Genomic DNA, 20,471 nt, shown 5'->3' on the forward strand with positions numbered 1-20,471 from the left:
GCGTTGCTCAGTTGGTAGAGCATGGCGCATGCAACGCCGTGAGTTGTGGGTTCGATAGCCACGTGGGACCCGTTAGAAAAAGTGTGAGAAGTGTATGCACTCACTAGTGTAAATCGCTCTGGATAAGAGTATCTGCTAAATGGTGTAAAATGTTTAAGGGAGGATGTGTTGTACCGTCATGTTCCGAGAGCGCACCCAGAGTAGGCTATCGCTATAGCGAATCATACAAACTTTGTAACAAAAGTGTATTGTTAAAGTAAAATTACTAAAGTTGCTCAAATGGCTAGATAACCTCCAACGAATGAGAGAATATATCCTATTTGACTTGAGTTTATGATTATAAAGATAGCAGATCAGCTCATCAATAACGGGGGGTTTGAAAAAAGGAAATTGTTTAAATATCAAGGTATTTTAACGGGGACCAACTCTGTTTAAAAAAAGACCATATATCTACTCTCATACAGTTTGTTGATCACTGATCACACATTCTCTACGGAAGCTCTCATGGGAAGCAATACACGACAGCGCAGAGAAACGGGGGAAATCTAAAAGCGTATTTTTACATACATAGGCGACATGTGCTTTGATAATGTAACCTATGTATTGCAGAATAAAGTTATGAATCGGGACAGGAGTCAGGATTTGGGGTTTCAGTGGGATTGGGACGATAGGAAAATAGTACAGGCTCTATAAAAAGGCTATAAAAGGCAACAACGTGAGTCAATAGATAAATGATACACTTGATTTAGGCTACATTATTGCATGCTAAATGTTTATGAGCAGTGATAGATGAGCAAACGAATAAATTAGCTCTTCCACTTGTCAAACCAGAGATTAATTCTATATAAAAATAGTTTTACCTGTATTTAACTAGGCAAGTCAGTTAAGAACAAATTCTTATTTACAATGATGGCCTACACCGGCCAAACCCGGATGACGCTGGGCCAATTTGTGTGCCGCCCTATGGGACTACCAATCACGGCCGGATGTAATACAGCCTGAAATCGAACCAGGGACTCTAGTGACACCTCTTGCACTGAGATGCAGCGCCTTAGATCGCTGCGACACTCGGGAACCCTTTCATTCAGAACCGAAAATGTACCTGATTTTAACTTTCTGGAAATACGTATTTTCATCTTTCATTCAGAACCTAAATTGAATCTAACCTCAACGTCTGGAAAATACGTATTTAAAAAAAAACATATTTTCTCTGTAATTTCACTTACTGGGACTATTCTACTCTAGTTTTGTCCAGGGTGCAATATTTTTGTCTTGCCTAGGGCAGCAGAATGACTAGGAATACAGGAGTAGTAAAGGCCCAGTCCACAACTTTTGTGAGAAATGTTTTCCCCTCCACTGCAGATGGCTATATCGGTCTGCTAATACACAAGTTGTAAAGGCCCAGCGCGCTACTTTTGATAAGAAAAAAATGGTGATTTAATCAGGTGAGTGAACTGATTTGCTATGCATCTTATTGTGTCACACAAATCAGTCAACCTGAATGTGTTTCTGTATCACCCATCCCCTTTCCTTGAACATAACAGCGAAGTGAATGAGGAAGGTATACAGATGAACAAATTTGCAGTGAGCCAGTACTGAACATCTTCAAGTCCACTTCTCCTCTCCAGAAGTGAAGCGTTAACAGACACACTACCATGCTTTCCTTTGTTGTGCTGTAGGGAGTTACAGTGCCTTGCGAAAGTATTCGGCCCCCTTGAACTTTGCGACCTTTTGCCACATTTCAGGCTTCAAACATAAAGATATAAAACTGTATTTTTTTGTGAAGAATCAACAACAAGTGGGACACAATCATGAAGTGGAACGACATTTATTGGCTATTTCAAACTTTTTAAAAACTGAAAAATTGGGTGTGCAAAATTATTCAGCCCCTTTACTTTCAGTGCAGCAAACTCTCTCCAGAAGTTCAGTGAGGATCTCTGAATGATCCAATGTTGACCTAAATGACTAATGATGATAAATACAATCCACCTGTGTATAATCAAGTCTCCGTATAAATGCACCTGCACTGTGATAGTCTCAGAGGTCCGTTAAAAGCGCAGAGAGCATCATGAAGAACAAGGAACACACCAGGCAGGTCCGAGATACTGTTGTGAAGAAGTTTAAAGCCGGATTTGGATACAAAAAGATTTCCCAAGCTTTAAACATCCCAAGGAGCACTGTGCAAGCGATAATATTGAAATGGAAGGAGTATCAGACCACTGCAAATCTACCAAGACCTGGCCGTCCCTCTAAACTTTCAGCTCATACAAGGAGAAGACTGATCAGAGATGCAGCCAAGAGGCCCATGATCACTCTGGATGAACTGCAGAGATCTACAGCTGAGGTGGGAGACTCTGTCCATAGGACAACAATCAGTCGTATATTGCACAAATCTGGCCTTTATGGAAGAGTGGCAAGAAGAAAGCCATTTCTTAAAGATATCCATAAAAAGTGTTGTTTAAAGTTTGCCACAAGCCACCTGGGAGACACACCAAACATGTGGAAGAAGGTGCTCTGGTCAGATGAAACCAAAATTTAACTTTTTGGCAACAATGCAAAACGTTATGTTTGGCGTAAAAGCAACACAGCTCATCACCCTGAACACACCATCCCCACTGTCAAACATGGTGGTGGCAGCATCATGGTTTGGGCCTGCTTTTCTTCAGCAGGGACAGGGAAGATGGTTAAAATTGATGGGAAGATGGATGGAGCCAAATACAGGACCATTCTGGAAGAACCTGATGGAGTCTGCAAAAGACCTGAGACTGGGACGGAGATTTGTCTTCCAACAAGACAATGATCCTAAACATAAAGCAAAATCTACAATGGAATGGTTCAAAAATAAACATATCCAGGTGTTAGAATGGCCAAGTCAAAGTCCAGACCTGAATCCAATCGAGAATCTGTGGAAAGAACTGAAAACTGCTGTTCACAAATGCTCTCCATCCATCCAACCTCACTGAGCTCGAGCTGTTTTGCAAGGAGGAATGGGAAAAAATGTCAGTCTCTCGATGTGCAAAACTGATAGAGACATACCCCAAGCGACTTACAGCTGTAATCACAGCAAAAGGTGGCGCTACAAAGTATTAACTTCAGGGGGCTGAATAATTTTGCACACCCAATTTTTCAGTTTTTGATTTGTTAAAAAAGTTTGAAATATCCAATAAATGTCGTTCCACTTCATGATTGTGTCCCACTTGTTGTTGATTCTTCACAAAAAAATACAGTTTTATATCTTTATGTTTGAAGCCTGAAATGTGGCAAAAGGTCGCAAAGTTCAAGGGGGCCGTATACTTTCGCAAGGCACTGTAGACCCAACATTGATATTGTAGAAAAGATAACTCCCGTACATGCGATTTTACCTCTGCCCATTTACTATCAATATTTCAGCCTGAGACGTTTTCGAAGGCCTTTCTTTATTTGTTCCATATTCCTGTCACGCCAGTATTTACAGTCCAACCCCTCATTTCCTCTGCTCAAATTCAAACTAAAAACAAATATGCAGTCGCTAGCTAGATCAGTTAAAGAATGACCATGAAGCACCTTGAAATATGCTAGTAGGTGGTTCCACCACCACCAACAACCAAGGTGCAAAAAAGTTAATAGGGGCCTTTCTGGCCCTGTCACATAAGACAGAAGTTGAATGCCAAGACTTTTGCTGAGATGACATCTGTGGTAACCTTGTTGTGACAATATAGTCCACTTTATGGAAACTGTGACAAGTCTTTCTGTTGATCTAAAAAGAGAAGTGAAGCATTGTGGGGGTTATTGATGGGTCCTGAGGAAAGACAACAGGTGGCCTGGTCACCTTCAAGGCACAAAACGTAAAACAAACAGCGTAACTTCATTGTCTACCCGTGGCTTGTTGCATCAACTTGGATCTTATAGCCTCCGCCAATCACAGCACTAACCCTAAAAGTGTTCATTGTGCCATATGCACACCAGACCTGGGTCAAATATGTCAAATACCTGAAAGTTGACTACTGGGGAAACTCAAAATAGAGCGCAGCTCTAATATTTGACATATTCAGGTATAGTGGACACTCCACATCAACAAACATGATTTATTAACCATGATTCACCTTCACCGTATAACCCCTAGCACTACAATCCCATCTCCTTTTGGCCACGGTCAAACGGTTAACCATATCAGTCCAGAGACCCCAGAAAAATCTACTTTTTATTTATCTGACGTTCATTTATCTGCATGTCCAGCCCTTATATTTAGTCTCACAATGAAGTGTTTTACATGTACCCTGAAAGTGCAAAACTCATCCTGGCACCATTACGGAAACAAGGAAACTGAGTTTGGGCAACAGACACGCTTTGAGTGCTCCACATAATGGAATATGTGTGTTGACAAACATCTCATCAGAAATTATTTTTGGTCTTTCCAGCATACTCAACATTTCCATGTCAGCTGCACTGATATGTGTGTCTTCAACAAACTGTCCAAAATTGATTTTATGCATATGTTGCAGATCTGTGAAACTTAGGGCTTGATTCAATCTGTATCGCTGAAGTTCAGCATTATAGCGCAATTTAAATATAAAGCAAATTTTCAATTGAGCCGAAATAAGCAGCTTTTACCGTGAATACAGTCTCCGCTAACGCAGGATCATTGCCTTCAAATGTCAATCACGCTACAACGGTGATCTTCAGCCCTACTAATTGAAACAAGCCCATACTCCCCAGCCTGAAGTGTCGCCCGTCTCGCCATTGAAATATGCCTTTTTCTGTGGTGCTATGGGTTGGAAGCTTCAGGTTACGTGTGTTTGCAAGGCATAGGTCCTGAGTTTAAGCCAGGCATAAATGAATGCCGGATTGGGGGAACGTGGTATGATGTCCTTTAGAAATAAAAAAAAGTACATTTGTCTCATTCAATATGGCAGTTTTCTTGTTCACAAAACAACTCACTGTTGCAATACACAGTTACAATACTTATTCTACGATACATCACATTATCATGGGTGTCAGTCCAACCCTGAACCCCCCCCCCCCCAGATGGTAAAGAACTGTGACATTGCATTAACACCAGTTTATAGAGTACAGCAGACCAGTGCAGATCACTGATAACTCAGGGTAAAGACCATGATCTCAGTTGAGCCAGGCTGTAACAATGGAGAGATGGATTAGACCATTTGAGGGATTTGCGTGCCATTGACTTCAGACGATTAAAACGATGATTATGACATGTCATTCATAATCTTGATTCAGCCCCTCAAACAGTTGCATAAATGTTATAACTTTGTTATCATCTGTTTGATTAACAATATTGGGATGTTGACAAATTTGTTATTTAATATAAATAAAAGTGGGACACAAAAAAAAAGCAGTGTAGAACACCGTTGCCCAAAATGCATTGCTCCAATAACTTTCAAAAGATTGTTCTGAAGTTTGACTGTCACACCCTGACCATAGTTTGCTTTGTATGTTTCTATGTTTTGTTTGGTCAGGGTGTGATCTGAGTGGGCATTCTATGTTGTGTGTCTAGTTTGTCTGTTTCTGTGTTTGGCCTGATATGGTTCTCAATCAGAGGCAGGTGCTAGTCATTGTCTCTGATTGGGAACCATATTTAGGTAGCCTGTTTGGTGTTGGGTTTTTGTGGGTGATTGGGTTTGCACCAGATAGGGCTGTTTTGGTTTTGCACATTTCTTGTTTTGTTAGTCTATTCATGTATCGTTTCTTTATTAAAGAACCATGAATAATAACTACGCTACGTTTTGGTCCGCCTCTCCTTCGACACAAGAAAACCGTTACATTGACCCCCCCAAAAAATGTTTTCCTATGAAGTTGCACAAAAATGTGTTGCACAAAAAGAATGAAGTTGCACAAAAATTTGTGTATTTTCCTACGAATTAAGTTGTACTAAAATGTGTGTATTTTCACACAAAATCTGCTGAAATACTTGTACATATTTGCATGAATTGAGTGTGAGATTGTGTTACACCAGCACAGCCTACCCACTGTACCTGCGAGCTGTTGGCTAGAGCGCGCGTGCCAAGACCATAGTAAGCACATTTGCTATTTAAAGCAACTGTTTTTGTGACAACAATTTTGGGTGTTTGTTGGCTAAAGCCCACCCCTCAGTAAATTTTAAACTGTCCCTAACACTTTCCATTGCTCTTGGTGTCCTACCGCTCTCATGCAGTTTAACTCCGGGGCTTCATGTGTTTGGTTTCCCAGGGAGCAGAGGGGAAGATCAAGGTTAGCAAGTTAACTTGCCTGAATATTCTGAAATAACTTTTTAGTTTTTTAGAAAGATAAGCTTGAATTGAGAATGTTCTAATTGACTTAACAACCAAACACACATACCTATGTTTAGCTTTCTTAAGGAACCAGAAAATCAACTGGTATTTCTGGTTGTTTATCAAAGTTAGCAGGCGAACTCATTGTTCCTGCTTTGTAGTATACCCATCTGGCTTTCTTGGCTCATTACAAAACTCCCTAAAGTTTACTGTATGCTTCCAAGTCTAAAAAGTTTGCACATAGGCCTATATTATGACATTTTGTGACGTTGTTTCTAATATCAGAATCCCATCCATAGTGTTGTTGTCATTCAATGAGAGAGGACTTGTTTTCATGCAAATTCTTTCACTTGAGAAATACTGCACCAAATATCTTATATATAAAATTGCACGACTAAGACCTCCTTTGCAAAAATGTCAAAATTACAGATTATTCTGACCATTTTGAAGAAGTGTTCTGGCTATGCTGTTGCTATGGTGTCTTTCTGAAGGATAGAGATTTTTTCTTGCTTTTCAATCAAAGGTCTTTTAAGGGAGTATCCCAGCTTTTGCCTATTTGAGTTCTACTAGGAGCAGTAAGAACCTAATCTGCAGGTGCCTTTAGCACACTTGGTCTTGGGGATTTTGGCAACTCAGCTCAATTGATGGAGAACCCTCTCTATCGTGAGTCAGTACAGTATATCATTACTCATACTGTACATTCTCTGGTTTAAAGTAAACAAGGTAACCTTAAACATGTCTCCCCCCCGGGCCAATTGGTGGTATGTACAAAATGTCATGACTGTAGCTCAAACAGGACAGGAGATATACTTGTTCAAAGTTTGGAATTTCAGTTGATTACTACAGCACCCCCATTGGGCCAATCAGTGTCATTTTGTAAATGCCGGATTTCTATGACAAGACATAGACCCACGTTTTGTCAAAATCGGGCCAGCGCTGTCTGAGATATCGTGTGTGACTAACATACATAGACACATTTCAAACTGATAAACATTTTATTTTTCAAATCAATCAGATTAAGGGCTAGATTCAATTCGATTGCGGAAGTACAGTGCTATAGCACGATTAAGATGCTAAAGGCCATGTTCCTGTGTTCGTGGAGACTGCATTCACAGTAATTGCTGCATAGGCCAACTGTATGTCAGCTCCATCTGAAATGATCTTTCAATTTCAATGACACTATAGTGCTGAACTTCTGTGATTATGGATTGAATTGAGCACCAAGTCTTCAAATCAAAAAAAGAATGACCATGATTCAAATTTCCAACAATTTGAATTAGCTTAATCTACCAACATACCATCAGTATAGAAAATATGGGTAACACTTTAATTGACACCCAGCATCATAACACGTTATGACACGATCATAACCATGTCATAATATGTCACAACAGCTGACAACTTGTCATAGCCTGTTATAGTTGGTCATAACACTGTCGTGACATATATTGTGTTATTTTATGGCTGGTTATGACATGTGTAAAAACACATAACCTACCACACAAGGCAAAACATTGCATTACACCATAGCCTATGTAACAGTATGTTTATGTTTATATTTTTATTTTATTTACCAGATTCAATTCTGATTGTAATTGCGCACATTCCATTACACTATAGTCCACGTGTACAGTACCAGTCAAAAGTTTGGACACACCTACTCAATCCAGGGAGTTTCTTTATTTTTACTATTTTCTACATTGTAGAATAGTAGTGAAGACATCAGAACTATTAAATAACACATATGGAATCATGTAGTAATCCAAAAAGGGTTAAACAAATCAAAATATATTTTATATTTGAGATTCTTCAAAATAGCCACCCTTTGCCTTGATGATAGCTTTGGACACTCTTGGTATTCTCTCAACCAGCTTCAAGAGGTAGTCACCTGGATTGCATTTCAATTAACAGGTGTGCCTTGTTAAAAGTTCATTTGTGGAATTTCTTTCCTTTTGAATGAGTTCGGGCCAATCAGTTATGTTGTGACAAGGTAGGGTGGTATACAGAAGAGAGCCCTATTTGGTAAAAGACCAAGTCCATATTATGGCAAGAACAGCTCAAATAAGCAAAGAGAAACGACAGTTCATCATTACTTTAAGACATGAATGTCAGTCAATACAGAACAAGAAGTTTCTTCAAGTGCGGTCTCAAAAATGGGCATTGTGATGAAACAGGCTCTCATGAGGAACGCCACAGGAAAGGAAGACCGAGTTACCTGTGCTTCATTAGTAAACTGCACCTCCGATTTCTGCCCAAATAAATGCTTCACAGTCCAAGTAACAGACATCTCAACATAAACTGTTCAGAGGACACAGTGTGAATAAGGCCTTCATGGTCGAATTGCTGCAAAGAAACCACTACTAAAGCACACCTATAAGGGACTTACTTGTGCAAAGAAACACGAGCAATGGACATTAGACCGGTGGAAATCTGTCCTTTGGTTTCATGTGTCCAAATTTGAGATTTTCGTTACAACCACTGTGCCTTTGTGAAACACAGAGTAGGTGAACGGATGATCTCTGCATGTGTGGTTCCCTCCTTGAAGCATGGAGGAGGAGGTGTTTTGGTGCTTTGCTAGTGATACTGTCTGTGATTTATTTAGAATGGACCACAGAGTGAAGAAAAAGCAGCCAACATGTGCTCAGCATATGTGGAAACTACTTCAAGATCGTTGGAAAAGCATTCCAGGTGAAGCTGGTTGAGAGAATGCCAACCGTGTGCAAAGCTGTCATCAAGGCAAAGGGTGGCTTCTTTGAAGAATCTAAAATATATACCCTTTAATTGATTACTGCATGATTCCATGTGTCATTTCATAGTTGTGATGTCTCCACTATTATTGTACAATGTAGAAAATAGTAAGAATAAAAACCCTTGAATGAGTAGGCGTGTCCAGACTTTGGACTGGTGCTGTATGTAACAGTATGTTTATGATGTATATTATTTTATATTTACCATGTTAAATTATCATTGTAATTGTGCACACATTGACGTCAGACATGCACCTAGCCCCATGCTCGGTTGCTGATGACTTCAGGAGCAGGACAAGACACCCTCCTTTTGACTGATATAAGGGCATGTACGTGATAGGCCTATCTGGCTTGTATGATAATATGGTCACAATGCTTCTTGACAGTGTCAAAGTGTATTTTCTTAGTCCAAGTAAAAAACAAAACAGGATGGTCCTAAATCTTCATGACTGTCATAAAGAGTATTTTCTACAAGTTAAAACATTTAAAAAATACATGACTAAATAAAAACAAAGGATTTAAAGAGAAACTTTCAAATGAAAGGACATTTCTTGGCAGGGAAATTCTAATTTGAATAAATGTGGGTTGACGCGTATGTAGGTGTCATAACCAGCAATAAAATAGTGCAATGTCACAACTGGTGTAAATATATGCATCATGACAGTATTATAACAGGTTATGACCGTGTCATAACGTGTTAACACTGGGTATCAAGTAAAGTGTTACCAAAATAATAGAATAAATCTATAAACAAAATGGTCAGTGAGTTTGACTCGTTGCTTCTACAATGATCCTCAGCAGCACAGTTCATAACAGCATTGAAAATGAACACAAAAATGGGTGACAAATATTTTGGAGTGTTCCTACAGTAGCATTCTGTTAATCTCAGTCAAGTCCACATCACTCCAAATAAACAATGCCTTAGTGTTGCCCTTAGTGAAGCAGGTACACATGAGTAGGTTTCAGTTAACACTGTTTGGCTTTTCAGTCAAAAATAAATCATTGTTAGTATTGATAACGTCCTCTCTTTCCTCCGTGACCCCAACCAACGCCCCCTCCTACTCCACCCCCTCCTCGCCAGCCACCCTTACCACCTCCCCAACTACCACCACCTCCCCAACTACCACCACCTCCTCGACCACCACCACCACGACCGCCAAAACCTCCGTCTTGTCTCTTCTGCCAGGCTGGCATCTCAGGGAGGGGGGCATCTATCTCAGAGGGCCGACCACCGCGATCTGGCACCCTTCCCATCAGGATCTATAGAAGTGAAATACAAATGGTAGGTCAATGACAGAACAATGGCTGGGGACCATGGACCCTCATTTGGTCAGTTGCAATGCTTTGTCCTAAAGACAACACTCAGAGATTTGCACACAATGAACTTTGGGTCCCATTCCACAGTACCTTATTGACGGCACAGGCAGTATTCTTTCTGCTTGAGCCACTGCTGGTCTTCACCACGTTGCATATGTCCTCCCTGGCTGCCAGCAGGTGAGCCATGCCCACAGACGACATCTGGGCCAGGGAGTGTCTCTTAGGCTGGTAGGCCCTGGCCATACAGTCAACTCTCTCCTAACAGAAAAGACAGATGGGTAGTTTGTTGAGCATAGGACATGCACAATGAGATTCTTCATAGAGAGCAGAAAGGGTGTAGCCTGCCGATTAAGGACAGTATCACGAGTAGCACCGTGTCCTGATGAGGAAAGGGCGTCACTTTAGACCAGGGATGTGCAGAAGGCACCCCTTTTGGCCTGAAGATCAAACTTTTGAGGGGGGGGGGGGGGGGGGGATTTGACACCTACTCATTCAAGGGTTTTTCTTTATTTTACTATTGTCTACATTGTACAATAATAGTGTAGACATCAAAACTATGAAATAACACATATGGAATCATGTAGTAACCAAAAGTGTTAAACAAATCAAAATATATTTTAGATTCTTCAAAGTAGCCATCCTTTGCCTTGATGACAACTTTGCACACTCTTAGCAATCTCTCAACCAGCTTCACCTGGAAGGCTTTTGAAAGTTTCTTCAAGTGCAATCGCAAAAACCATCAAGCGCTATAATGAAACTGGTTCTCATGAGGACTGCCACAGGAAAGAAAGACCCTGCGTTACCTCTGCTGCAGAGGATAAGTTCATTAGAGTTAACTGCACTTTAGATTGCAGCCAAAATAAATTAATGTAGCAGACATCTCAACATCAACTGTTCTGATGATACTGCGTGAATCAGGCTTTCATGGTTGACTTGCTGCAAAGAAACCACTACTAAAGGACACCAATTATAAGAAGATACTTTCTTGGACCAACAAACACGAGCAATGGACATTAGACCAGGGGAAATCTGTCCTTTGGTCTCGTGAGTCCAATTTGAGATTTTTCGTTCCAACCGATGTGTCTTTGTGTGAGACAGAGTAGGTGAACAGATGATCTCCGCATGTGTGGTTCCCACCTTGAAGCATGGAGGTGGTGTGATGTTGTGGGAGTGCTTTGCTGGTGACAATGTCTGATTTAACCAGCATGGCTACCACAGCATTCTGCAGCGATACCAAGGAGAGTGATGGAGTGTTGCATCAGATGACCTGGCCTACAAAATCACCCAACCTCAGCCCAATTGAGATGGTTTGGGATGAATTGGACCGCAGAGTGAAGGAAAAACAACCAACAAGTGCTCAGCATATGTGGGAACTCCAAGATTGTTGGAAAAGCATTCCAGGTAAAGCTGGTTGAGAGAATGCTAAGAGTGTGCAAAGCTGTCATCAAGGCAAAGAATGGCTATTTTGAAGAATCTCAAATATATTTGGATTTGTTGAACACTTTGTTAGTTACTACATGATTCTGTGTGTTATTTCATAGTTCTGATGTCTTCACTATTATTCTACAATGCAGAAAATAGTACAAATAAAGTGAGTAGGTGTGTCCACTCCAAACTGTTGACTGGTAGTGCAAGTATTCAGACCCTTTACTCAGTACTTTGTTGAAGCACCTTTGGCAGTGATTGCAGCCTCAAGTCTTCTTGGGTATGACCCTACAAGCTTGGCACACCTGTATTTGGGGGGGTTTCTCCCATTTTTCTCTGCAGATCCTCTCAAGCACTGTCAGGTTGGAAGGGGAGTCGCTGCACAGCTATTTTCAGGTCTCTCCAGAGGTGTTAGATCGGGTTCAAGTCCGGGCTCTGGCTGGGCCACTCAAGGACATTCAGAGACTTGTCCTGAAGCCACTCCTGCGTTGTATTGACTGTGTGCTTAGGGTCGTTGTCCTGATGGAAGGTGAACCTTCACCCCAGTCTGAGGTCTTGAGCATTCTGGAGCAGGTTTTCATCAAGCATCTCTCTGTACTTTGCTCTGTTCATCTTTCCCTCAATCCTCCAGTTGTAGAAACTTCTCAAGGATGATCAATGGAAACAGGATGCACTTGAAGCTCAATTTCAAGTTTCATAGCAAAGGGTCTGAATACTTATGTAAATAAGATGTTTATTATTATTTATATATTTGAAAAAAAACTTCACTTTGTCATTATGGGGTATTGGGTGTAGATTGATGAGGACATTGTTTTATTTAATACATTTTAGAATAAGGCTGTAATGCAACACCATTTGGGAAAATGTATTAGCCCATTTCAGCTAACATTTTGTAGATTGTTAAGTTAGCTGGCCGCAGTATTAGCTAAACTTGTAGTAATCATGGTCAAATTACTGACTGGGGGGGGGCACCATTGGTTTTCTTAGTCATGGTCACTCAGCTATATTAAAAACTGCAAACATTGTTCTCCATCCTTTAGCAAAATGTGTATAATTGCAGTCAATTAGTTATAAAATTACTAAATCTTCTCTCCAACCCATGGCAAAGTGGAGAATTGCAGAAACTTGCTTTAAATCTAACATTTTCTCTACACACCACGGCAAAATGTGTAAAATTACAGGAAATTAAGTGGAAAACATGCTTTTTTTTGTTCTTGCCGCTGTCAAGAGGGGGGCCGTTAAAAATGCTTTGCTCACAAGGCAGTGGGGGGGGGGGGGGGTAGCAGCAATTTTGCCTAGGGCCCCCAATAGGCTAGGGCCGGCTCTGCCTGCATTTTTATTTATTTCACCCTTATTTAAACAGGTAGGCAAGTTGAGAACAAGTTCTCATTTACAATTGGGACCTGGCCAAGATAAAGCCAAGCAGTTCAACACATACAACAACACAGAGTTACACATGGAGTAAAACAACCATACAGTCAATAATACAATAGAAAAATAAGTCTATATACAATGTGAGCAAATGAGGTGAGATAAGGGAGGTAAAGGCAAAAAAAAAGGCCATGGTGGCGAAGTAAATACAATATAGCAAGTAAAACACTGAAATGGTAGATTTGCAGTAGAAGAATGTGCAAAGTAGAGATATAAATAATGGGGTGCAAAGGAGCTAAATAAATAAATAAATACAGTAGGGGAGGAGGTAGTTGTTTGGGCTAAATTATAGATGGGCTATGTACAGGTGCAGTAATCTGTGAGCTGCTCTGACAGCTGGTGCTTAAAGCTAGTGAGGGAGATTTTTGTAGTTTGTTCCAGTCATTGGCAGCAGAGAACTGGAAGGAGAGGCGGCCAAAGGAATAATTGTTTTTTGGGGTGACCAGAGAGATTTACCTGCTGGAGCGCGTGCTACAGGTGGGTGCTGCTATGGTGACCAGCGAGCTGAGATAAGGAAAGACTTTACCTAGCAGGGTCTTGTGGATGACCTGGAGCCAGTGGGTTTGGCAACGAGTATGAAGCGAGGGCCAGCCAAGGAGAGCGTACAGGTCGCAGCGGTGGGTAGTATATGGGGCTTAGGTGACAAAACGGATGGCACTGTGATAGACTGCATGCAATTTATTGAGATGGGTAATGGAGGCTATTTTGTAAATGACATCGCCGAAGTCGAGGATCGGTAGGATGGTCAGTTTTACGAGGGTATGTTTGGCAGCATGAGTTGCGAAATAGGAAGCCAATTCTAGATTTAACTTCGGATTGGAGATGTTTGATGTGAGTCTGGAAGGAGAGTTTACAGTCTAACCAGACACCTAGGTATTTGTAGTTGTCCACATATTCATGTTTGGGTAATGACTTCAGATTTTTTGTGGCCCCCATCCCCATCAAAGTTGACCATGCCTGCTTTAGACTATTGAGATGCACCCAAAGACTCCACCTGCCTTGGCTCTGTCTGACCAGCCGAAAGACTGCACAGTGACGTCCAGACGTTTGATCAGCAGCCTCCGCCGACACTCATACTGTGAGGACAGGACCGTGTTGATCTGCTCCAGCCTTTCCTGTGGATATAGACAAGGCCCAGAGTCAATGGACACACTTGACATCTCCTCATGCCTTAGCAGGAATTCTGAATTTTGCCTGCACGAAAATGGGTTAAAGTCTGAATGCAGTCTGCTTACCCACTGTTCATTGTCGAGATTGTTCTTCAGCACTGGCTTTCCAATGTGATCCTTTGGAAGCTCTTGAAGCACTGCGTTTATCTGGAAATACAGATATACAATGCATTTGTTGAATACAAATATAATGATACAATCAAAGGCTATGCATTCGGCACTTTCTCACAGACTTTCTATTGGGTTAATGAAGGCCATTTTTATACCAGACCTGAGCCTAGGGAGGAAGTATCGGGTGTGCAAGACTAACTTAGACACACCTTTTTTTCTATCCCGGAGAACAGCTCTACTACTTCCTGCCGTCTTGGCTGTGGGAGCTTCAGTGTTTCACAGATTGCCTGGAGATCGTTTCGGTCTTTGTGTTGTTTGTCCTCAACAAGTCGGCTCTTCACAATCTGTGCAGCTTGTACCTCTGAGCTTAAAAACACTGCAGAATAAAGATGTGAGCCACAGGTAAAAATCGCATTCATGTCAAATGGAAACTGTAAAATATATGTCAGAACCATGGCAGATCAGCAACACACCAAAAGGGTATCATAACATGAGGGTACTCAGACCCGTTTTCTGAACAAATGGTCACGTCAGTACTTACATACTAGCTTTAGATGGTCTTTTTTATTCTGCAGCCCTCCCTGTAGAATCCCGGAGACAAGGCCTTGATAGGGGCACTCCAACTCCTTCAGCATACCACTCATCTCAAACCGAAGGCCATCAGTATCACCTAAACACAACGTGAAATGTTGTGGGCATTTAGTAGAAATCCACTTTTTCGAACTGAAAGACGATGGCCAGAGCTTACCCATGATGTTGCACAACAATTTAAGTCAATACGTCTGAGTTGTAGTCAAAGTATGATATATTTGAGCTTGAAGTGACAAATCTGAACTGATCACTTGGTGCAAATCTGTGAATGTGGTGTCTTTTCCTATGATATTACAAATAGTTTTCAGCCTATATTTCGTTTCTGGGCTGGGTTTAATTTAAATGTTACCACCCACTAGCATGGCATTGTTTAATAATCAGAAACAGCTGTAACGTTATTCCTATTTGCAGCTGAGATGAGCCAATAAGCAGTGTTGTGTTGGAGACCACCTAAATCCAGACCGATTCCAGACCAAGACCAGAGCAAATCGAGTCCGAGCCAAGAACGGAGGGGGGAGCCGAGAGCGATTTTAGACCGAGAGGGGTCCGAGACTAATTCAAGACCATGATTGTAATTGTCAAATCACCACCATAATAAGAGTTCAAAATGTCCAGTATGTCGGTGTTCATATTTCAGAACATATGGATTGTTTAGACATTCAGAAAGGTTAAAAAATGCATGCTGAGGGAAAATAGAGCCACTAACCCAAATACAGTGGGGATGTTTCTGATGTCCTAGCCAATGGCTGACTTAGCTAGCTAGAATTTGTCTGATTCCGATATATTGTATATTCCTAGTTTTTAACCAAATGAACTACATAACATCGTAATAATTTATTTGAATGGTAGATCTAGATTGATAAACTGGGTAAATCAAGTTGTAACCTAGGCCTATTATGATTGCATATTTATGATTGCATATTATATGATTGCATATTTAATAGGAGTGTGTGCATGCATTGCGTCCATTTGGGACTTATTTTATTGAACGGATCAACAGCATTTACAGTTGAAGTCGGAATTTTACATACACTTAAGTAAGTCTTTTGTCTTTTTAACAAACTATAGTTTTGGCAAGTCGGTTAGGACATCTACTTTGTGCATGACAAGTAATTTTACCAACAATTGTTTAAAGACAGATTATTTCACTGTATCACAATTCCAGTGGGTCAGAAGTTTACATACAGCTTGGAAAATTCCAGAAAATTATGTCATGGCTTTAGAAGCTTCTGTTAGGCTAATTGACATAATTTGAATCAATTGGAGGTGTACCTGTGGATGTATTTCAAGGCCTACCTTCAAACTCAGTGATCTTTGCTTGACATACTGTCTCAGCCTCCAGTATTTATGCTGCAGTAGTTTGTGTCGGGGGGCTAGGGTCAGTTTGTTATATCTGGAGTACTTCTCCTGTCCTATTCGGTGTCCTGTGTGAATCTAAGTGTGCGTTCTCTAATTCTCTCCTTCTCTCTCTCGGAGGACCTGAGCCCTAGGACCATGCCCCAGGATTACCTGACATGATGTCTCTGCTGTCCCCAGTCCACCTGGCCGTGCTGCTGCTCCAGTTTCAACTGTTCTGCCTTCTTATTATTCGAACATGCTGATAATTTATGAACATTTGAACATCTTGGCCATGTTCTGTTATAATCTCCACCCGGCACAGCCAGAAGAGGACTGGCCACCCCACATAGCCTGGTTCCTCTCTAGGTTTCTTCCTAGGTTTTGGCCTTTCTAGGGAGTTTTTCCTAGCCACCGTGCTTCTACACCTGCATTGCTTGCTGTTTGGGGTTTTAGGCTGGGTTTCTGTACAGCACTTTGAGATATCAGCTGATGTACGAAGGGCTATATAAATAAATTTGATTTGATTTGACATCATGGGAATATCCCAAAAAATCTGCCAAGACCTCAGAAAAAAAACTGTAGACCTCCACAAGTCAGGTTCATCCTTGGGAGCAATTTCCAAATGCCTGAAGGTATCACGCTCATCTGTACAAGCAATAGTATGCAAGTATAAACATCATGAAACCACGCAGCAGTCATACCGCTCAGGAAGAAGACGTGTTCCGTCTCCTTGACATGAACGTACTTTGGTGCGAAAAGTGCAAATCAATCCCAGAACAGCAAAGGACCTTGTGAAGATGCTGGAGGAAACAGATACAAATGTTTCTATATCTACAGTAGATCAAGTCCTATATCGACATACCTGAAAGGCCGCTCAGCAAGGAAGAAGCCACTGCTCCAAAACCGCCATAAAAAAAAAGCCAGACTACGGTTTGCAACTGCACATGGGGACAAAGATCGTACTTTTTGGAGAAATGTCTTCTGGTCTGATGAAACAAAAATAGAACTGTTTGGCTATATTGACCATCGTTATGTTTGGAGGAAAAAGAGCCGAAGAACACCATACCAACCGTGAAGCACAGGAGTGGCAGCATCATGTTGTGGGGGTGCTTTACTGCAGGAGGGACTGGTGCACTTCACAAAAAAGATGGCATCATGAGGGAGGAAAATGATGTGGATATATTGAAGCAACATCCCAAGACATCAGTCAGGAAGGTAAAGCTTGGTCGCAAATGGGTCTTCCAAATGGACAATGACCACAAGCATACATCCGTGGCGGCAGGGTAGCCTAGTGGTTAGAGCGTTGGACTAGTAACCGAAAGGTTGCAAGTTCGAATCCCCGAACTGACAAGGTACAAATCTGTCGTTCTGCCCCTGAACAGGCAGTTCAGGGGGGGGGGGGGTGGCACGGAGTCAGTTTGCTGAGGCAATAGATCATCTTTGGGAGAGACGTCAGAGAGAGACGTCAGAGAGAGACAGATTAAGTGAATTAATAAAGTTTTGGTGGCAATCAGCTTCGAAATCAGCGTATTTTGCATTATGCTTCGCACAAAGTACCAGGGTAGTGAATTGATGATAGCTTCAGCTGTAAGCCAACAAGAAAAGATAGCTTGGTTATCGTCGCTGCACAGCTATTTTCAGGTCTTTTCAGAGAAGGCAAAGTGTGGCTCAAACATAAAATCTATTTAGATTTGTTTAACACTTTTTTGGTTACTACTAAAGTAGAAAATAGTCTAAATAAAGAAAAACCCTTGAAATAGTTGCTGTGTAAAAACTTTTGACTGTTATTGTACATAGAGAAATTATAATTTTGACCACACAGGATTTTGTAATAATAAAATTGGTATATAAACTCCCCATCACATTTCCCCAAGCCCAAAATGTCTCCGTCCAACCCCCCATATATATGTTTTGCTGCAGTGCTGCCTGCCAGCAGTAATCATGAGAGATTCAATAAACTGTCATTGTTTAGTAACATAGTAGATGCAGTGAACAGTTGGGAGCTGTGAGTTGATGGTTCGGATTACGGGATGCCAAGGTCATATTTTCTGATTTTTCTGGTCCAGTTAAAGGGTTGTTCAGATTCACTTAGATCTGTGGACCATACTTTTGGTCAGAATATGAGATTTTCAAAAGTTGTTTATATATTATAGAGATCAGTCCTTTTGGGAGCCCAGATAATTTAGTTAGAAATCCCATCATTAGATGGTTTAGTAGTTGGGTTTCCCAAAAGACTCCATACACCAGCATAAGCGGACCTACATTTTAAATATAGAAAAAAGGAGTTGCCAGATAATGTGCGTGTGTCTTTCAAATCTTGGAGTGTGCAAAGCTGCCATCAAGGCAAAAGGTGGCTACTTTGAAGAATCTCTAAGTTAAATTATTTAAACACTTTTTGGGTTACTACATGAGTGTTATGTTTACCCCCGTCAAGACCCAGGGTCTCAAGCTTAATGAGGAGTTTGGAGGGTACTATGGTGTTGAATATTGGGCTGTAGGCAATGAACAGCATTCTTACATAGGTATCCCTCTTGTCCACTGCCCTATCCCATCTGGACAAAAGGAATTCCTATGTAAGAACGCTGTTCATTGACTACATTAGCTAGCTAGATAAGGTTAGCATGCTAGCTACACTGACAGTACCCTATTTGTTGGTGTTTATCAATTCCACCTGGAAATTTCCACACCCTATTTGTGAAGTAGTCTTTGACATTCTTTGGAGATGGAACCTAAACGTGCATTTCCTCTCTTTGACAAGAAACGACATCTAAATAATGGTGCCAACTGGAGACGCTGATTGTTTTCAACCTAATCTACTCATGATCGCATAAACCGATTCATGGACTGTCTATATCCGGGTTGCATCCGGTTGACACGGCTCAACTTCACAAGCACACTAGCGCTCAGTGTGCACAGGGAGCAGCCATCCAAAGACATGGGAGACATTGGATGAATATAAAAATTGTATATCTTTGGCTGTGAATGACTGGAATTTTTAAAAAATTCAATGGATGTTTAGTGCACAAAGGTAATGACTAAAGTGTTTAATTTGGAATTTTCAAACCTGACTTCTCTATGTGGTCGTCTATGGAAATTGTATTTTTGGGTCGAACTTCAGTTAAACTGCAGTACTGAGCAAGACCGTACGTGCAGTCGAAACCATGCTTCTAGACCGGAAGCCTGGCCCATTGGTTACATTAACTGGGTAGTATGTGATTTAACAAAACAGTGAGAGGTGCTGATGTCTGATGGTATTTTGGCTCACCATAACCTGATGTACTGCTCTCTTCCAGGTCACATAACGGTGTCAGACGGGATTTAAACCACATGCAAAGGTTGATATACTCAGGTGATGACAGTCCACCTTCACATGCTTTGACAAGCGTCTCCTCACCCTGCAGAGGTCCGTCATACCTGCGCACCAAAAGACAAATTTAGCTCGAGAACCCAGGGCGGCATACATACGTAATTTACGTCGTAATGCGCTAGTATTAGCATACCGAACATGCATGGATGGGAAAGCAAGCTAGCATCGAATCATGATAGGACTTGGATTTTGAATGGATGCATTTGCGAACTAATGAGCATATACGTTGAATACCACTGTCTAGGACGAATACACTATATTGACAACACCCATGTACATTTGCTAGCTAGCGGTTAATCGCTGATTGAGCAGCGTAATCCGTGATGCCATCAGATGACGGAGTGTGGTTTGCTTACCCGATTTGTTCCAGAACATCTAAAATATCACGTTCCATTGTGGCAGACAACAATATCAGCAGATTCCTTCAAAGTTATACATGTAACCGATATAAACGTGAGTGTATTGACATTGTGAGACACAAACATACATTATTAGCTTAATTCATCGGCTAGCTAAAACCATCCCGAGAGTCAGAAGTAACGGAAATTAAATCCGTAGTGGAACATTCATGTTGGTTACTTTTGTTCCGCTCAGTGTGTTCCCTTCATAGAGATAGATAGAGGACTCTACTGCCCAAAAGCCTGCTTTGGCATGGGAAGGGTTTTGAAGTAGTCAAGTGGGACCAGTGTGTTATAAATAACATGAGCATGAGCAACAATAGGGGAAT

General features: G+C 41.2%; 1 protein-coding gene across 1 annotated transcript; it reads right to left on the minus strand.

Annotated features, from left to right (window-relative positions):
• Positions 1-7,224: 7,224 nt before the first annotated feature.
• Positions 7,225-20,315, minus strand: fam98b (family with sequence similarity 98 member B). Its single transcript, XM_020486914.2, has 8 exons — positions 20,101-20,315; positions 19,643-19,791; positions 14,990-15,118; positions 14,658-14,824; positions 14,404-14,484; positions 14,167-14,283; positions 10,403-10,570; positions 7,225-10,255 (listed from the first exon to the last, which is right to left on the minus strand). The coding sequence occupies exons 1-8, from the start codon at positions 20,136-20,138 to the stop codon at positions 10,001-10,003; spliced, it is 1,104 nt and encodes a 367-aa protein (XP_020342503.2). The 5' UTR covers positions 20,139-20,315; the 3' UTR covers positions 7,225-10,000.
• Between the last annotated feature and the right edge of the window lie 156 nt (positions 20,316-20,471).

Source organism: Oncorhynchus kisutch, linkage group LG7 (genome assembly GCF_002021735.2).
Source record: "Oncorhynchus kisutch isolate 150728-3 linkage group LG7, Okis_V2, whole genome shotgun sequence".
Lineage (NCBI taxonomy): Eukaryota > Metazoa > Chordata > Actinopteri > Salmoniformes > Salmonidae > Oncorhynchus > Oncorhynchus kisutch.

Coding starts and splice junctions, on each gene's coding strand:
- fam98b (XM_020486914.2), bottom strand. CDS start 20,138: ATGGAACGTGATATTTTAGATGTTCTGGAACAAATCGG. Junction 14,485..14,657: donor TCTCCGGGATAGAAAAAAAG/GTGTGTCTAAGT, acceptor CTGTATTTCCAG/ATAAACGCAGTGCTTCAAGA. Junction 14,284..14,403: donor ATCTCGACAATGAACAGTGG/GTAAGCAGACTG, acceptor CTATATCCACAG/GAAAGGCTGGAGCAGATCAA.